The following is a 14,516-nucleotide window of genomic DNA, read 5'->3' on the forward strand; positions in this document are numbered from 1 at the left end:
TGCCTTTGACGTTACCCTAACGAAATAAGCGGGAGCCTTTTTGACCGTGCAGCTCGTATTTTTGTTATTAATTTACTGTTGTACCTCATTAAAATGCTCACTACGGCAATCTCTCTATGTTTATTCATCTTCATTTAGTATAACTATGGTACACAAAGGAAGAGATGCAGATCGAAAAACGATGTCAATGTTGCTTTTACCCGAGTATGCGAGAGTGTGTAACGACATTTATGATGATCCTATAGGTACGTTGATTATGATGCAAAAATAAACGCGAAAAAGTCTCGCCGCGAGTAGTTTCGTTCGAGCATTTGATCTGATCTTGCTACGGTCGTTTGTCCGGCTATAGACTATTTGGTTGGATTGTGCTCCCGTTTTCGAATGGAAAGGAAGAAAAAAAACTATCACCGCATGACTAGTGGCTACAGGCTGCGGCGCGTCTCGTACACGGGACAGGTTTGAAACTTGTTAAAAACCACCCTCTTCCATCTGCTGACCCTGTTCTCCAAAGGATGGACTAGAAAAGCATAGTCTCCTACTAGATAGACGTGTGTTAAAGCATGATCTTCCATAATTCTCAATTACTTTAGTTATCTAAATGTAGTCAGAAATAGTAGTTATAGTTTTTTTTGTAGAGAGTTGGTAGCAGTAGTAGTATTACTAGTAGTAGCTCAGATGTTACTACTATGAAGGACAACAGATGTAAAGCTATCGATTGCATCATTTCGATCGAATGATAGTTAGATGGAAAGGAAAACAGGAAGAGAAGGGGCTTAGGAAAGGATCAGAGATGTGGATTGGCTGGCGGGATCGTAGTAGGGTCCGGAAAAAGGCGATTGTGACCATTTTTCATTATCGTTTTCTACGATTTCTCCCATGGAGAACCGATACTAGGCCTCCGTATAATGGTCGTCGACGAGTGTTCTGCTGCTGTTTTATATCCTATCTTTTTCGGTCCAGATTCGGTCAATAATCGGGTAGTTTGCGAAAACCTTAGCGATTGAGCATGCGTACACCAAGAATGAGAGAAACACGGTGATCGTAAGATGATTCGCTTTGCGTAAAAAAAAAAAATTTGCTGTGTGCTGTGTAAAAACCGAGCTTCCATTTTCCATTGGAACGATTTCGTTAAACGGACTAAAGAATGCGCTATTCGCCTTTGCATCGATCCCACTAGGTGTATTTATGATCTATTTTTTTTGTTATTCCTGCATATGAACTATTTTTATTTCCGAGTTCCGTTCTACCACATTTCCATTAGTAAACCATAAAGGGTCATGTTTTTTTTTCTTCGCATGTCGTTCATCCGGTAGGAATTAGATGAAATCATTTCCCTAATCTCTTGTTGCTCCTGTGAACATGATTCTGCTCCACAATCGATCGGCACTGAATCCGCTGCTAGAGCTGTGTAAATCGTACCGTTCTTATGCTGTAATAGATTACACAATAAGCCTCATCGTTTCTCGTTATTTCCTGTCGCGGTCCTGTTTTTATTTGTTTAATACGTTGCGTTTCCGTCTTGCGATGTAAGGTAATTAAACTACTTCATGTCTCTCTCTGGTGGGATTCAATATAAACTTTAAATGTTCCTCAAATTTCCTATGTCGAAATCCTTTATTTTTACTGGATCGCTTCATACCGTTGGCAGCATGGTCGGACACTCCCGGATACACAAAACTCTTGCTTGAAGCATACCACCGGCCTTCAGTTACAACGTATCGGACAGGCACCTTTACGGGAGTCCTGCGGGTCGCCTGCGGTGGAATTACTTCACGCAGAGTGACGGCTTCCAGGAGTGTACCTGTATGTATATGTGTTTGTGTTGTGGGTGTTCGTAAGATTTTAACAAATATTACACACGTGCGTCTTTCGGACACGTTCCGGCCTGCAACCTACAGGAGTGTTGAATTTGAATGTGTTTGGTAGCCGTGGTTTAAGAATCTCATCATAAATTCACTACTTGCTATGCATCGTATTTAATTCTATTTTAAACTGCCCTCCGGACAGTCTTGATTGCTGCCCCATGTTAGCATCGAGTTAGTATTATCATCTTTTTTTTTTGGTTTAGCATTTTATTGTGTGCTTTCATGTATTTTTTTGTTGTTGAATTTTATGTCGTTTCTATGTTAGCAGCATGTGTGATTTTTCTTCCGCTTCATCACCGCCTCCCGTCAACATTATACTCTATTCTCAAAAGTACCGGTATCTATCCGCAGTTGTTTGGTTTGTGAAATGAGTGTTCAAAGTAAGAATGTGTATGACTGGTTTGCAGTGTATTCACCCTCCTCCTGTCGTAAACGTAACGCTGGTGATGCTCGCTTGCCGTTCGCCTGGCCTTTACGCACTTTTCTTCAACCTGCAACCGGATTCATCATTTTGTCATATCCTGGAGAGCGGCTTACCCACTCGTTCTATTCTGTACGCTTCGCAAACTGACCTAATTGTCAACAATTCATTTTCTTTTTGTCGTCTCGATCAGACATCAACTTACAGAGCACTTATCATTAGTTGTAATTTCGAGAGGATTTTCGCCTTCTCCTGCGTGTCCAGTTTGCACGCCGACATAACCGGGATGCACAATTGCACACATTAGTATATATAGTTATGCACAAAAACCATAGGTACACAGACACACATACACGCACGCACAGTCAGACAAACAGAGCAAAGATAGGCAATGGGGGCACAGTTGAGTTGAGGTTAGCGATTGTTTCCGACGAGAAATAGGCGCATCATCATCAGCATCAGCAGCACACAGTTGATTTCGTTCACAGCCGTGAGTGTGTGTGTGTGTGCGTGTGTTGTTGTTGCACGATGAGCAGAAGGAAGAGTAGAAGAAGATACATGAATCGAAAACGACAACCGAACGCATCAAGAATGTCGAAAACCAAACGGAGGAAGAGAAGAGAGAAAATGCGTAAATTTTCAATCATTAGCAAAGCATCATTTAATCGTTACAATGGCTACCCAAGCATGCTACTGGAAGGTAAATGCGATTGCTTAATTTTTAGTATCTTTGGCATTCAAATGGGTGGCGGAGTATAATGAAAAAATAAAGGTCGACACGAAATGGTCAACTTGTTGGCGCGAACTAAAATGATCAAATAGAGAGCTGAGGCAATCGACGGTTCATGCACATGAGAGGTCGTTGGTTGGGCATGATTCGTGACATGGAATGGCAAGGTGACGAGCAAAGGATACACAATCAAAAGAGTAGAAGAAATTTTTTCTTTCCACAGCTTATTGCCGGTGCGACGGAGCTATGTTTTTAAAGCGTTCGTGAACGGTGCATTTCGCTTGCCTATAGCAAGGTAGATGTGCGATCAAAGAGAAAACAATTCAATACAAAGAATCTCATTTGTGGTGCCGAGCGATGTTGCAAAAAAAAAACCTCATGTATGATTTTCTTATCTCTTTACCCTGACCTAAAACTTTATGCTGATTTGAACGTATCGTACATCGCTCGCTTGTTAATTTTAACTTATGCTACATAGTTTTCTGCAGCGCACAATAAAACACAACATTCGTGGTGTTGTTGTTAGAAGAATGAAATCCATTTTATTGAGATTCGTATCGATGCTAAACACAGCTTGGTGGCGCTACCCTTGTGTAATTGCTGGCTAATCGATTCTCTGCTGCGCTTCGGTTTTTAAAATACTGACAATATTAACATACTTCAACAACAGGGTTTAATGCAACAGCGCATGGGGGCGCATGGTCGAGTAAGGCGTACTATTCTACTATGCGCTAGAATAGATTGGTGAACATGAAAGAAAAGGATATATTCGAAAGGATATGGAAAAGAAACACAAACTAAACTAAACTATCATACATCGCTTTCCGAATAGCTTAAGTTCTTCTCGCGCCCTATCACCCTGCGCGCAATCTACCGTGGGGATAATAAGGGTTAGCTTTTCGTCATTCGCCTGTACATCAACGACGGGACGGCACAAACTTCGTCGCCCTAACAAGATGGAGACACTGCACGGACTGCAGAGTCGGTTTGTTATGGTGGATACGTCGGCTATCGCTGCTGTTATCTAGCGGCTGGTTGCAAGGAGGAGCGCGCGCTCAAACAGCAAGCGTGAGGGTAAATGTAGATATTTTGTTTAATGCAAAATCAAACTCGGTGTCCTGCTGGCTGCTACTGCTGCTCATCGGTGGTTGAGGTGGTGCAAAGGTTAGTAGAGGTGTATTTAAGATTCAGGCGTAACGTAGGGATTCAAAAAAAAAGAAAGGACACAACCCGGATGAATCGTAGGGAAACACATCCATACGTTCGTGTCTGCCAGGAACGAATCGCTAACGAAACAAAAAGTTAAAGCGCCAGCAGCGTCTAAGGGGCTGCTGTATCTGTTTTGGCTCATCCCACGCCCGTGCCAAACGTGCGCCCGAACATGCGCGCATACTTGGCTCTACTTTCTTTGGCGTAGTTCGGATTCATTACCGTGGTAGCCGTTCTTGTTTCTGCAAAGCGGGAAAATAAAAGAAGAGAAAGAGAGAGGGAGAGAAAAAAAAGGAAGGCTTTGGTTAGGCTGGATCAATACGGCAGGACAACATCGAAAAGGTAAAGATTTTAGCTAAACGGTTGCTTGAAAGACGATATTAGCTGGTAGCGAACACGGTTGCTATTCTGCAACAGACTAGTTAGTACGGAGTAGCAGTGTGTTAGAGTGTGCTACAGACACGCACGATCGAACACTGTCGGTGGCTGCAGTTAGTAATCGCAAACATACAGTGCCACTCGAAGCATTATAGCGATTAGTATACGAATGAGTTACGTGATTCAAAACACAACACGAAACTGCCCTATGGAAAGCCTTCAGTTAGTATGATAGTCCTACGTCTACATGCTCTTTATTAGCGCACACGGATAAGGGTTATCAGATGCAACGAATATCAGCTTCTTCTCTTAAAGATCCCCTCCTTTAGATCCTTGTCTTAATGAAATAGTTGAATATAGACAATTTCCTTATACAGTTTCTTCACTTTTGAACAATTGATGGGAATTTCGACGATGAACGTGTGACGGTGAATGGTGCGTGAAATAAATCAACTATACTACGAACAGAAAAAAATGACCACAACGACTGGATGTGTACGGGACGAGAAACACAATTTACGAGATGATAGCGATAAAACAGGAAACAAGAAAGCTGGTGCACATTGGCGGCTACAAGGTACGGGGTAGCTACTGCATCACGTGTAGTTCCGGACGAAAGGTAACCGGAATTGACATTAAGCATTGACAAAACATCCAATCATCCACACTGTACACCAATCGTTTGTAGCGGTGATGCCGTGCTTGCTGGCAAGATCGACCGATAAGCCCTGCGCCGAGAGCGGCCGGTTGTGACAGTGTGGCTGACTGACAAGGAAGCTAGTGGATATGAGGGAAGCAAAGGCACCCAGCACAAGGGATGGGATTCGAAATGCAACCGGGTTGAAACGAGGGTTACTTACTGGTCGGGACTCTGGTCAGTATCACTCTCCTCGATCTCTGTCTTGTTACGTCTTTTTTCGCATATTAAAATAATCGCACATAATAGAACAACTTCCACGATGATACCAAGGAACACGTAAAGCGCGGCATATTTTCCTAAAATTAAAGCATATATTAAGCATTTTTTCGTCGCTACTGGGAAGAAGAAATGGTACCTCTAATTCTAACGTGAATCATAACCTGGGCCGGCTTGCCCGTGAAGTCGGTGGCATTATTGCGCGCCTCACAGGTGTATTCGCCGTAGTCGCCGAGCCTTATGCTTTCGATGATAAGCTTCGCATTTTCCACGCCCCTTTCGTCCTCCTGCAGTACGATGTGATCTGTCGACGCGTTGTAAGTATTGTTGCCTACAATGATGGAGCGGATGTGTGAAACGGATTAACGATTGCTTTTTTTTTTAATTGTACTCATGCCGTATTACATGAACACTTATCGTCGTTAAGTTGATACCAGCGAGCGATCGGGTTTCGAACTATGACTTCGTACATCCTCCCACCCGGTTTGAAAGCTTCAATTTCACCCATATTTTGTTTCATCCTAGTTCGCACCCTTCAGAGCTTGTCAGTAAGCGACACAAGCCCACAAGGATAATGGTACGATTGCACACTTGCCTAGCTGCTAGTCACGTAATTCTAGCACATCCACACGGCGAACGAGTGTGACACGGACGACCAGAAGAGGTCCCGGCAGCGCCCAAGGGCCGAGCGATTTGCTCGCGAGTCGCCAGGAGAGCAGAACACTTTGCCTCGATGGCTTTCGAGCGGTGGGCGCACGATTGCCGTTGCCCACCGTTTTCTCGGAGCCGGAAAGAGAAACAAAAGTCCATTAGGGCTCAGCGCGCGCGCCTCGAAAAGCCGGTGTTTGTGAGAAACTTTTTCTGTCCTTCCTCGGGATGCCGGTTCCGTGCGCGAAACATCGCATCACACTTCACTCGCAGTAAGGAAGAGCGGAGGACGAAAAACGCCATCGTCCGGAAAAAGGTGGGTTGTTGAAGTGCTTGCAGCAGAATAACGAGACCGTACCGGGTTATGTTAGATGGAGAACCTGGGAGCGCAACTGGCGGAACCGAGTTCGATCGATTTGCTTTTACTCAAACCCTCGCGGTCGGCTGTGTCTCTGGGAACACGAGCATTGTGGATGAGACCACTGGTATGCACTTTTTTTTCCTTCTCAATACCGTGCACAAGCGTGACATTGCCCCCATGTTGGCAGCCGTTCATTTACAAGCACACAAACTGCTGCTAACTAACGCCTTTCGTTATTTCTCAGTACAACGACAGCATGCCCAAAGGGGTCATCGTGTTTGTGGTGAGATTGTCCCAAGTTGAATCCAGGCACATTGGCAAAACCACTTGCTGATATTGCACCTTTCCAGGCTTATGGGTTAACACGGCGCTGTTAAACGGTTTAATTTATGCTAAAAAGATTCTATGACATGAAGGTAAGATGGTTATACCTTCTTTGCTGGCATAAATCACGGAAGAAAAATGCGTTCCTCATCGATTTGCTTACGGACTCCGCAGAAAGCAGAGGCATAAGGAATAAACAGCAGCAAGTTAGTATATCGCAGATACACAGGCTACCTATAAATTCACTACTCTTAGGAAACAACGGGTGAAAGAAACGAGAGTGTAACAATCCCATTAATAACGAAGCCGTTTTCTGCTTGGAATCATTATCACGGTCTCAGGAAGGATTTGTTGCTGCGCAATTATATGTATTAATAAGACCTGACTCGTTGGGTAAATAATCGTAATAAATTAGTAATGACGTAACATAAGCAAACACAATAGACATTATATCAAGCGTATTGTATTTAAACGAAATAACAAAGAATATTTATTTACAAATGTGGCTTATTCTCAAAGGCAAATATAACATAAAAAAACACATTCTTATGAAAACAGGATGGAAACACTTGCCGCATGGAGCGATCATGTTTTGGATGTAATCATAGTAATGGATTTGGGAGGCCTACTGTTGCAAAACGTCCAAAATGTCGACAATATACGCTCGTGAACGAAAACGATAAATATTTATCCGTCACGATGTAATCGAGACGCGTGTACCGCAGTTTGTTTACATCCCAAATGTTACAAGCTGATCGCTGCAGTTAGTATGATCGTGTATTTTCACACTGACAAATTTGAAGTTATTTTTGTGGGATGGGGAATAAAGGATTTTCTTACAGAGTGTCAGCTATCCCGACCAGCCATGAATTGAATGGCGATTCCGGTTAACTTTTTCTAGCTATTTATGCATGACCAACACGAGAAATATTGGACCGACCATAAATCTGTTGGTGGAGGTGGATCAGCGAAAATATTGATCAGATAGTGGTTGACCGATTATGGATGGTGCAGTCGGATTGGACACATTTACAAACACGCATTTCCAATACGTTGTGTTTGGCAGGTTACCCAAAAACGAAGGTTCAGCGGTTGGGTTTCGTTTGCCACGAATGGGCACGTCAATCATCTTAACACTGCTCAGCTTCGTACGGGACGAAGCAAGATTTCATTAAACCGGCTACCATCGTAACGGATGTTTGTTTATTCAATTGATTAATGTTAATCGAATCTGTCCATTCCACCAACTTGGCAAACGGCGTTTTTAGACTGCAGCACGCGAAGATGATTATTTTCGTCGGTAACAAATCAGTCCAACATGATTTATTGATCGGAAGCTATCTGCAATACCGTTATTCATTTGAATTTTTTTGCGTTGAATGCAACAAAAACCCTTGCACAGCAAAAATCAATAAAAGGACATTCGTTTGTCAAATCAAACATTCAGGTAATTTCGTAGGAAGTTATGAACAAATCTTACATGTAAAGAAAGGCTAATGCAAAAGTGGTAACTTAAAAAACTTTGAAGATAATTTCGATTTGCTGTTGAGATGAGACAAAAAGAATCGCATCGAGAACAACTTGTATACATGGCATCAAATAGCGTGCGCTCGATATGCAAATTATGGAACACTAATGGATGAGCAACGTCAGCGACATGCAAACAAAAAAAACCCCAGCTATATCAACGGCGTTCGGCGGCATACATTCGTGGGTAGAAACGAATGAAGGCGCGGCCACGAGTGGATATTAAAAATAAATTTTAAATTAAGCTGATAATACTTATGAGACTGGGGTGGATATTGTTGGCCGCTATTAATAGACCTGTCGGGATATTTTCGTCCGACGGCCCTTTCCCCGTCGTGCACTCGGCCAGAATTCCGCCACTGCCACCGATGCTGACCGATATTGTTGCCAAAGAATGAGTTTTCAAAGCCACTCACACCGAGAAGAGGAGACAACCATTCGAATTCAACTCTACGCTGCACAACGCAATCCTGTGTCTGTGTTTCTCGGCTGGAGAAGGAGAAAAAGAAATCTTCTCATTTTTCCTTTTATCCCGTTGTAAAAATAGCGACAATATCATGCTTTCAAGGTGAATCCAAAAGAGGCACACTTTGCTTTGTTCCTTGCGATTTTTTTTCTCGAGCCAGAGCATCCTGCCGCTCAGGAACGGAGGCGCTTTCTATTCCAATAACGTCAGCTAGCTGTGTGTTGCATATAAACCATTTTTTTCTTGCGGCCTACTTGCGGTAACGGTGCGCTAGAACCGTGATGGAAAGTAGAACCGAGAAAGAGCCTTCTCATGTGGACGCTAAAATGGTGGGACATGAGAGTTTAGCGTTCTTTTTCTTGAACTCCAAGAGTGACATTTGAGATCCCGTCTTCACTGTGTGCGTGTAGTAGCAGTGACACGCAGATGCCATCCCTCAATTCTTAATCACACATTTATGAGCTGGTTGTTTCAACCCTGTTATAGAATCTAACCCAAATGGCGATACTTACCAACTTTCCATGTAATTTTGGGATCCGTTCCGAAAGCTATACAGTGAAGCGTCAGCGTTTCTCCTTCCACTATGTTAGTTTTGCCTATTTCTGTGCTTTCAAATTTAACAACAACATTAGCTGCAAAGATGGGAAGAAACGTAGCAGAAAATTACCAATAACATCGTCACACGATTTCCAACCAACGCGCGGCCAACCACTTACCAACTACGGTAAAACTTTTGGATACACCCAATTGTGGTACGCTACAGGTGTACTGTCCGGCATCGGTCTCCAACGCCCGACTGATGATGAACTTTCGCTCCGCCGACAGTATCTTAAAGCGATCTTTCAGCGATTCGTGTTCACTTACATTTTTACCGTCTTTTGCCCTGCAGGCGTGTATGAAAGAGAGCAGAAGAGAGAAAGAGAATAGAAAAGACGGAATGAGAATCATTAAGATGATGTAACCGGCGGTGAAACAGATAGATTTAGCGAAACGCTGGGCGATCGATTTAGTGAGAGAACTATGTAGCCAACGAACGCTGTATCATTGCTTGTCCGGGTAGTTTTCTAGCTCATCCGGAATCAAACATTCTATTTTATTTTTCTTGTGTTTACGCATTTTATTCATGAGCAGACATCTTGATGCAAGAAAGCTGTTAGTATAACCGATTTTTATATCAAAATATACCGCATTACCAATAAGCCCAAATAATCGCTAGTAAAAAAAAACAATTCCTTTTGTGTTCTTTTACGGCAAAAAACATCAAACAAGCCCCCGAGCAGTGCGTCATCGCACCGCATTTCGCCTGGTCGTTCGCAAACGAGCATTATTAAGCCAAACGATGTTCTTGCGTTTGGCAGGGTGCGTTAGCTGTTACTTTCCCGCCGGCGAAGCAAGCGAAGAACATCGCAAAATGCCAGAGGCAATTCGTACTGAAATGTTTTAGGCAACAAAAACCTGTTCCACCTTTGCGTGTGTTCCTGCTCGCTGACGTCAGCGTTTTGTAGCCGAGTGTTAATGAGATGTTTATTTTGAAGCGTATTGTTATTTTTTTGTTTTCGTCTCTTTGTTAGTTCGCTAGTGAAAGTTGGCTTCCACTTTGGGGCTGCTTGGTATATTTTGGAAAATAGAACAAAGTCAAATAAACACATCTAATCAAGCTAGATTAATAATATCTCACACCGGGAGTTATACGGAATTATATGAGTTAGCAAACGGAGAGGCAGAGAAAGAAAAGGTTTATGTGTGTGTATTTGTGGTTGCATGTGTCAATGAAAAAGAAAATACTAGACTAACAATTGATATGAACAGGCTAGTGGTATGTGTTGCCACTGATGGAGGCGCCTAGTAGCTGGTATTTTCATGGCTAAACAATATTAATGCAAACGTTGAATTGTTTTTTATATCGCCATAAGAATTTAATAGTATATTTATTATTTCTTAGCAGACTATCAATCATTATAAACTGCGTAGACATGGGTATCTGTGATTTTCTACCATTGATGGAGGCGCCTAGTAGTAGGTAGATTTATGCCAGTAGAGCATAAATGCAAGGGTTGAAAGTTCATTTTTTATATAAGTTTTCAAATGTTTTAAATATTTCTCATATACAGCTACATTAAATAGCCAATAATTCACTCCTTCTAAAATTACATTATCGATAGACAACAACAAAAAAGTATACCGGAACGTATGTGAAAACGATATTTAAATAACAAAAAAGCATTGAGACGAGAAAAAAATACTCGCTTCATTTTCTTCTTCCCTTATTGCATTTGGTTGGAATGGACTGATAAATATTAATGATAAATTTATCTTTCGTTCGTGAATAGCTAGCATATCAAAATGTCAAAAAAACGATTTTTACAAATGACTGCGCTTAATCAAACAAAACAAAAGTCAACGCAAAGGATAACGTTAATAAAATATTATCTTATTATTCAAGAGCAAATCATTATTGTTTTTCAATGATTCGTCAACATCGTGAATCGGTAGATCGTTTCTCAAATCGCAAAAAACTTCTTACTGTGCGAATGGTTATTTTTACAACGGTCGATAAAAAGCAGGCTCAGTCCGGTAAAACGAATGGCATCCGGAGGGAGAAAAAGACACGCGCTTAAAGGGAAACACGTGTTAGATTGGACCATCGTGACATCGTGGTCAATTCGGACTGAGTGGTGCTTTCGAGGAAAAAAAACTAAACAACATTTAACTTGAGGTCAATGCTGTAGACAAAAAATGCGTTCTCTAGTTACACGACAAACACACACACGCACAACCAGGGACAGAAACTTACCAATGTAAATCATAGACTCCCTCCTGTGTAACGTTACAACCGAGCGTCACAGATTTTGCTATATCGAATACTTTTAAATTAGTGCTGGGATGGTCGTAGTTAGGCTTCAGAACATCTGTAATGGGAAAAAAAACAGGGCGGAAGAACAAAATGAAACTCATTAGCCACGGCATAATCAAATCAGGGTGACGGGCAAGCTTTCGGAATCGCTCCGAAGCAGAGCGGAGTAAAAGAGAAGAACGTGGAAGGGAAAGCGAATAAAGGTGAGTTAAAAGTCTTGTGCTATACAAGAAGGACAGAGGGAGAGAATGGTGGCCTTAAAGGTGTGAGGAAGGTGAAAGTTTAAGAGAAGCGAATGAAAGAACGTATATAGAGAAACGAATATGGTAGCAAGATGCATACAACGAGAGATATAGGTAAATTAAAACAGGCGTACGATTGTTGGTAACTATCGGTCAAAAAGAATGTCTAAAATTCAATCCAAATTTAACTATTCGTAATGACAAAAATATGTTTTAAAAAAATGTAGCAACATCAACTACATAACCGCATCTAATAATATATCAGGAAAACATTTCATTCAAACTCAATTCTAGCTGTCTAAGACACGTTTTCGACGCTGCTCGATTGTTCCATGCGGATCCCCAGGCAAGTTAGATATTGCGGCTAGATAATAATATCTCTCGGTAAGAAAAAAAAAGCCTCTCCGTCGTTTCGACGACGGCGCCAGATTGAACCGTCACGATTTTGCTTGCTTCCACGAGGGCGCCAAGAGATTTGGATGAACAAAAAAAAAAACGTTTGGCCCTTGTCGCGAGCCAGCACACGCGCGCACGAGCCGTTTGGAAAGATTTCCAACTTCGTCCCATTCTTGGACACAACCTAACGCAACACAGGGTGTAAAAGAAAAAAAAAAGCAAATCAAACACCAACTTGGCGCAGAGAACGGCGCGGATGGAAAACGACAACCGAGCTTGGCGGCGCACCTGTTCCATTTCCATCTTCGTTATTTGACTGATTCGTTTTTGGATGAGTTAGAAATCCCTCACAAATCCTCCCCCTAACCCTTGGACGATCGCCGAGATTGTGGAGGGAGGACAATAATAGAAAATGTCTGTCGTGCGAACGGGTGGGCACGCGCACAATCTCTGCTACGCGTTGTGTCCCAAAAACCGATCCCCTCGCATGGCTGGTCGAGGTTAATCGAGCGGGAAAGATGCGTAGCGCACATACACACCCACGCACGTACACGCGAAATCCCGCTGTGTGGGAGATGGAAACACCCACCACCGTCCCAGGCAGGGAGCACGCCACGCTGCACGGTGTTGTGGAAACCAGAAATGCCATGATTATTTAATGAAAACCGCAGTCATCTGGCTTTTAATTTCGTGCGCCGCGCCAAACGAGAAGATGTCGAACCCATCGCTCCCAGCAGCAGCAACAGCAGCAGCTGGCCGACCACACCGGGGTCCGCCTGAGCGTCGCCTAGTACTGGCTGGTTCTGCAGCGGGGCTTCCGGGAAACTCTAAACCAAAGGGGCATCGCCCCGGAGGAGCGGCAAAAGATGGCGACGCAAGCAAACCCGGGCCCCGGTGTGCTGGGGCAGATATTTATAAAATTAATAAATATTTAATTTGCTGTTGTTTACACTCACTAGCCAGGCGCGAGCGGTTTGGAAGCAAACGGCAGGATGCCACCGGTTGGTTGGGCGGCTTTTTGGAAATTTTGGCTTGAATTTCATCGGTAATAAAACACACAGCCAAACAACACCGACAGGTTGGTTGGTTCGGACTCGGAAAATTCACCTATCGCTATACGTCGGTCCGCCAATAATTTCCACACCGAGAGATGAGCATTGCACCCCAAGGTAGAGCAACTTTTCTAATCTCATAACAAAAATCCGTTCGCTTAGCACAACCACATTACGGTGGCACACGTGTATCAGGTAATGGGGCGCACCTGGCTCGATGGTTTTTAGATGCACCGACCGAGAAGAAGACGGACATGTGCAACAATAGCCAATGGCTGTGGGAGTGTGTGTGTGCGCTCGTTGGTTGCTGCTGCACCAGCCAGCATCGACCCGGTGTCAGTTTTATGGATTCAGTAACGAACGATACTGGTGCGATCTCGCAACGTATCGGATGGTGCAGTGTAAATATTTGCATTCCACCAACGGTCTGCGAACGGGCCCGTGTTCGTTGGCCTCGGGAAGGGTTTACCTTTAGAAACCCCTTTGGCTCGATGGATAGAAGTTGACAGTTTACACCAACCACGTTGCCTTTCTGCTGGATGTCGTAAATGTAACTTCAATACCGAACGGGTGTAGCTTTACTAATCAAACAATTAAAAGCGAGGATCGGTTACGTCGGTACGACAGCGCTACCAAACGGTGCGCCAATGCTGATTTTACCAACAAACGACGTGAAGGACACACGTCCAAAAATCCGCTATTTGAGTGCCAACGGCTCGAATGTTCTTCGGGCCAGCTTCAAAAGGATTGCTCTGCATTACGGTGCAATGACCGAACACCGTTCCACCACAAACTACTGATGAAATATTATACTTTATGGCATTGTTTTGAGGTTTCACTGCACACGTTTCCGATCGAGGATTTCAACTTCAAACGTTTGGTATAAGAAGCAAAACCACTCTCTGATTCCAACAAACCAGGCAGCACAAACAATGAGGCGATCGTAAGGCAGTGACCGTGTAGCATTCCACGGCCTGTAAGTTGCATTTGGTTTGCAGCTTGTGTTATTATTTTTCGTTCAATTGCTATCGTTTCTTGGCAAACTTCAAAGGAAAAATGCCCTCGGCTCGTCTTACGCGCGCTTACACGACCGGTCCCCCATAATATCGCCAGATGTGCACGTTCTG

At 43.2% G+C, this 14,516-nt stretch overlaps 1 protein-coding gene across 1 annotated transcript in view; it reads right to left on the reverse strand.

Annotated features, from left to right (window-relative positions):
• Nucleotides 1-3,537: 3,537 nt before the first annotated feature.
• LOC128727098 (uncharacterized) overlaps nucleotides 3,538-14,516 on the reverse strand; it is a 45,222-nt gene continuing 34,243 nt past the window's right edge. Inside the window, exons 4-9 of the mRNA XM_053820965.1 lie at nucleotides 11,640-11,754; nucleotides 9,562-9,728; nucleotides 9,358-9,477; nucleotides 5,659-5,850; nucleotides 5,464-5,599; nucleotides 3,538-4,467 (exon numbers count right to left, since the gene is read on the reverse strand). Of these exons, the coding sequence (XP_053676940.1) occupies nucleotides 4,416-4,467; nucleotides 5,464-5,599; nucleotides 5,659-5,850; nucleotides 9,358-9,477; nucleotides 9,562-9,728; nucleotides 11,640-11,754 (782 nt within the window). The 3' untranslated portion in view covers nucleotides 3,538-4,415. The remainder of the gene's footprint in view (nucleotides 4,468-5,463; nucleotides 5,600-5,658; nucleotides 5,851-9,357; nucleotides 9,478-9,561; nucleotides 9,729-11,639; nucleotides 11,755-14,516) is intronic.

The sequence above is a fragment of the Anopheles nili genome, chromosome 3 (genome assembly GCF_943737925.1).
Source record: "Anopheles nili chromosome 3, idAnoNiliSN_F5_01, whole genome shotgun sequence".
NCBI lineage: Eukaryota > Metazoa > Arthropoda > Insecta > Diptera > Culicidae > Anopheles > Anopheles nili.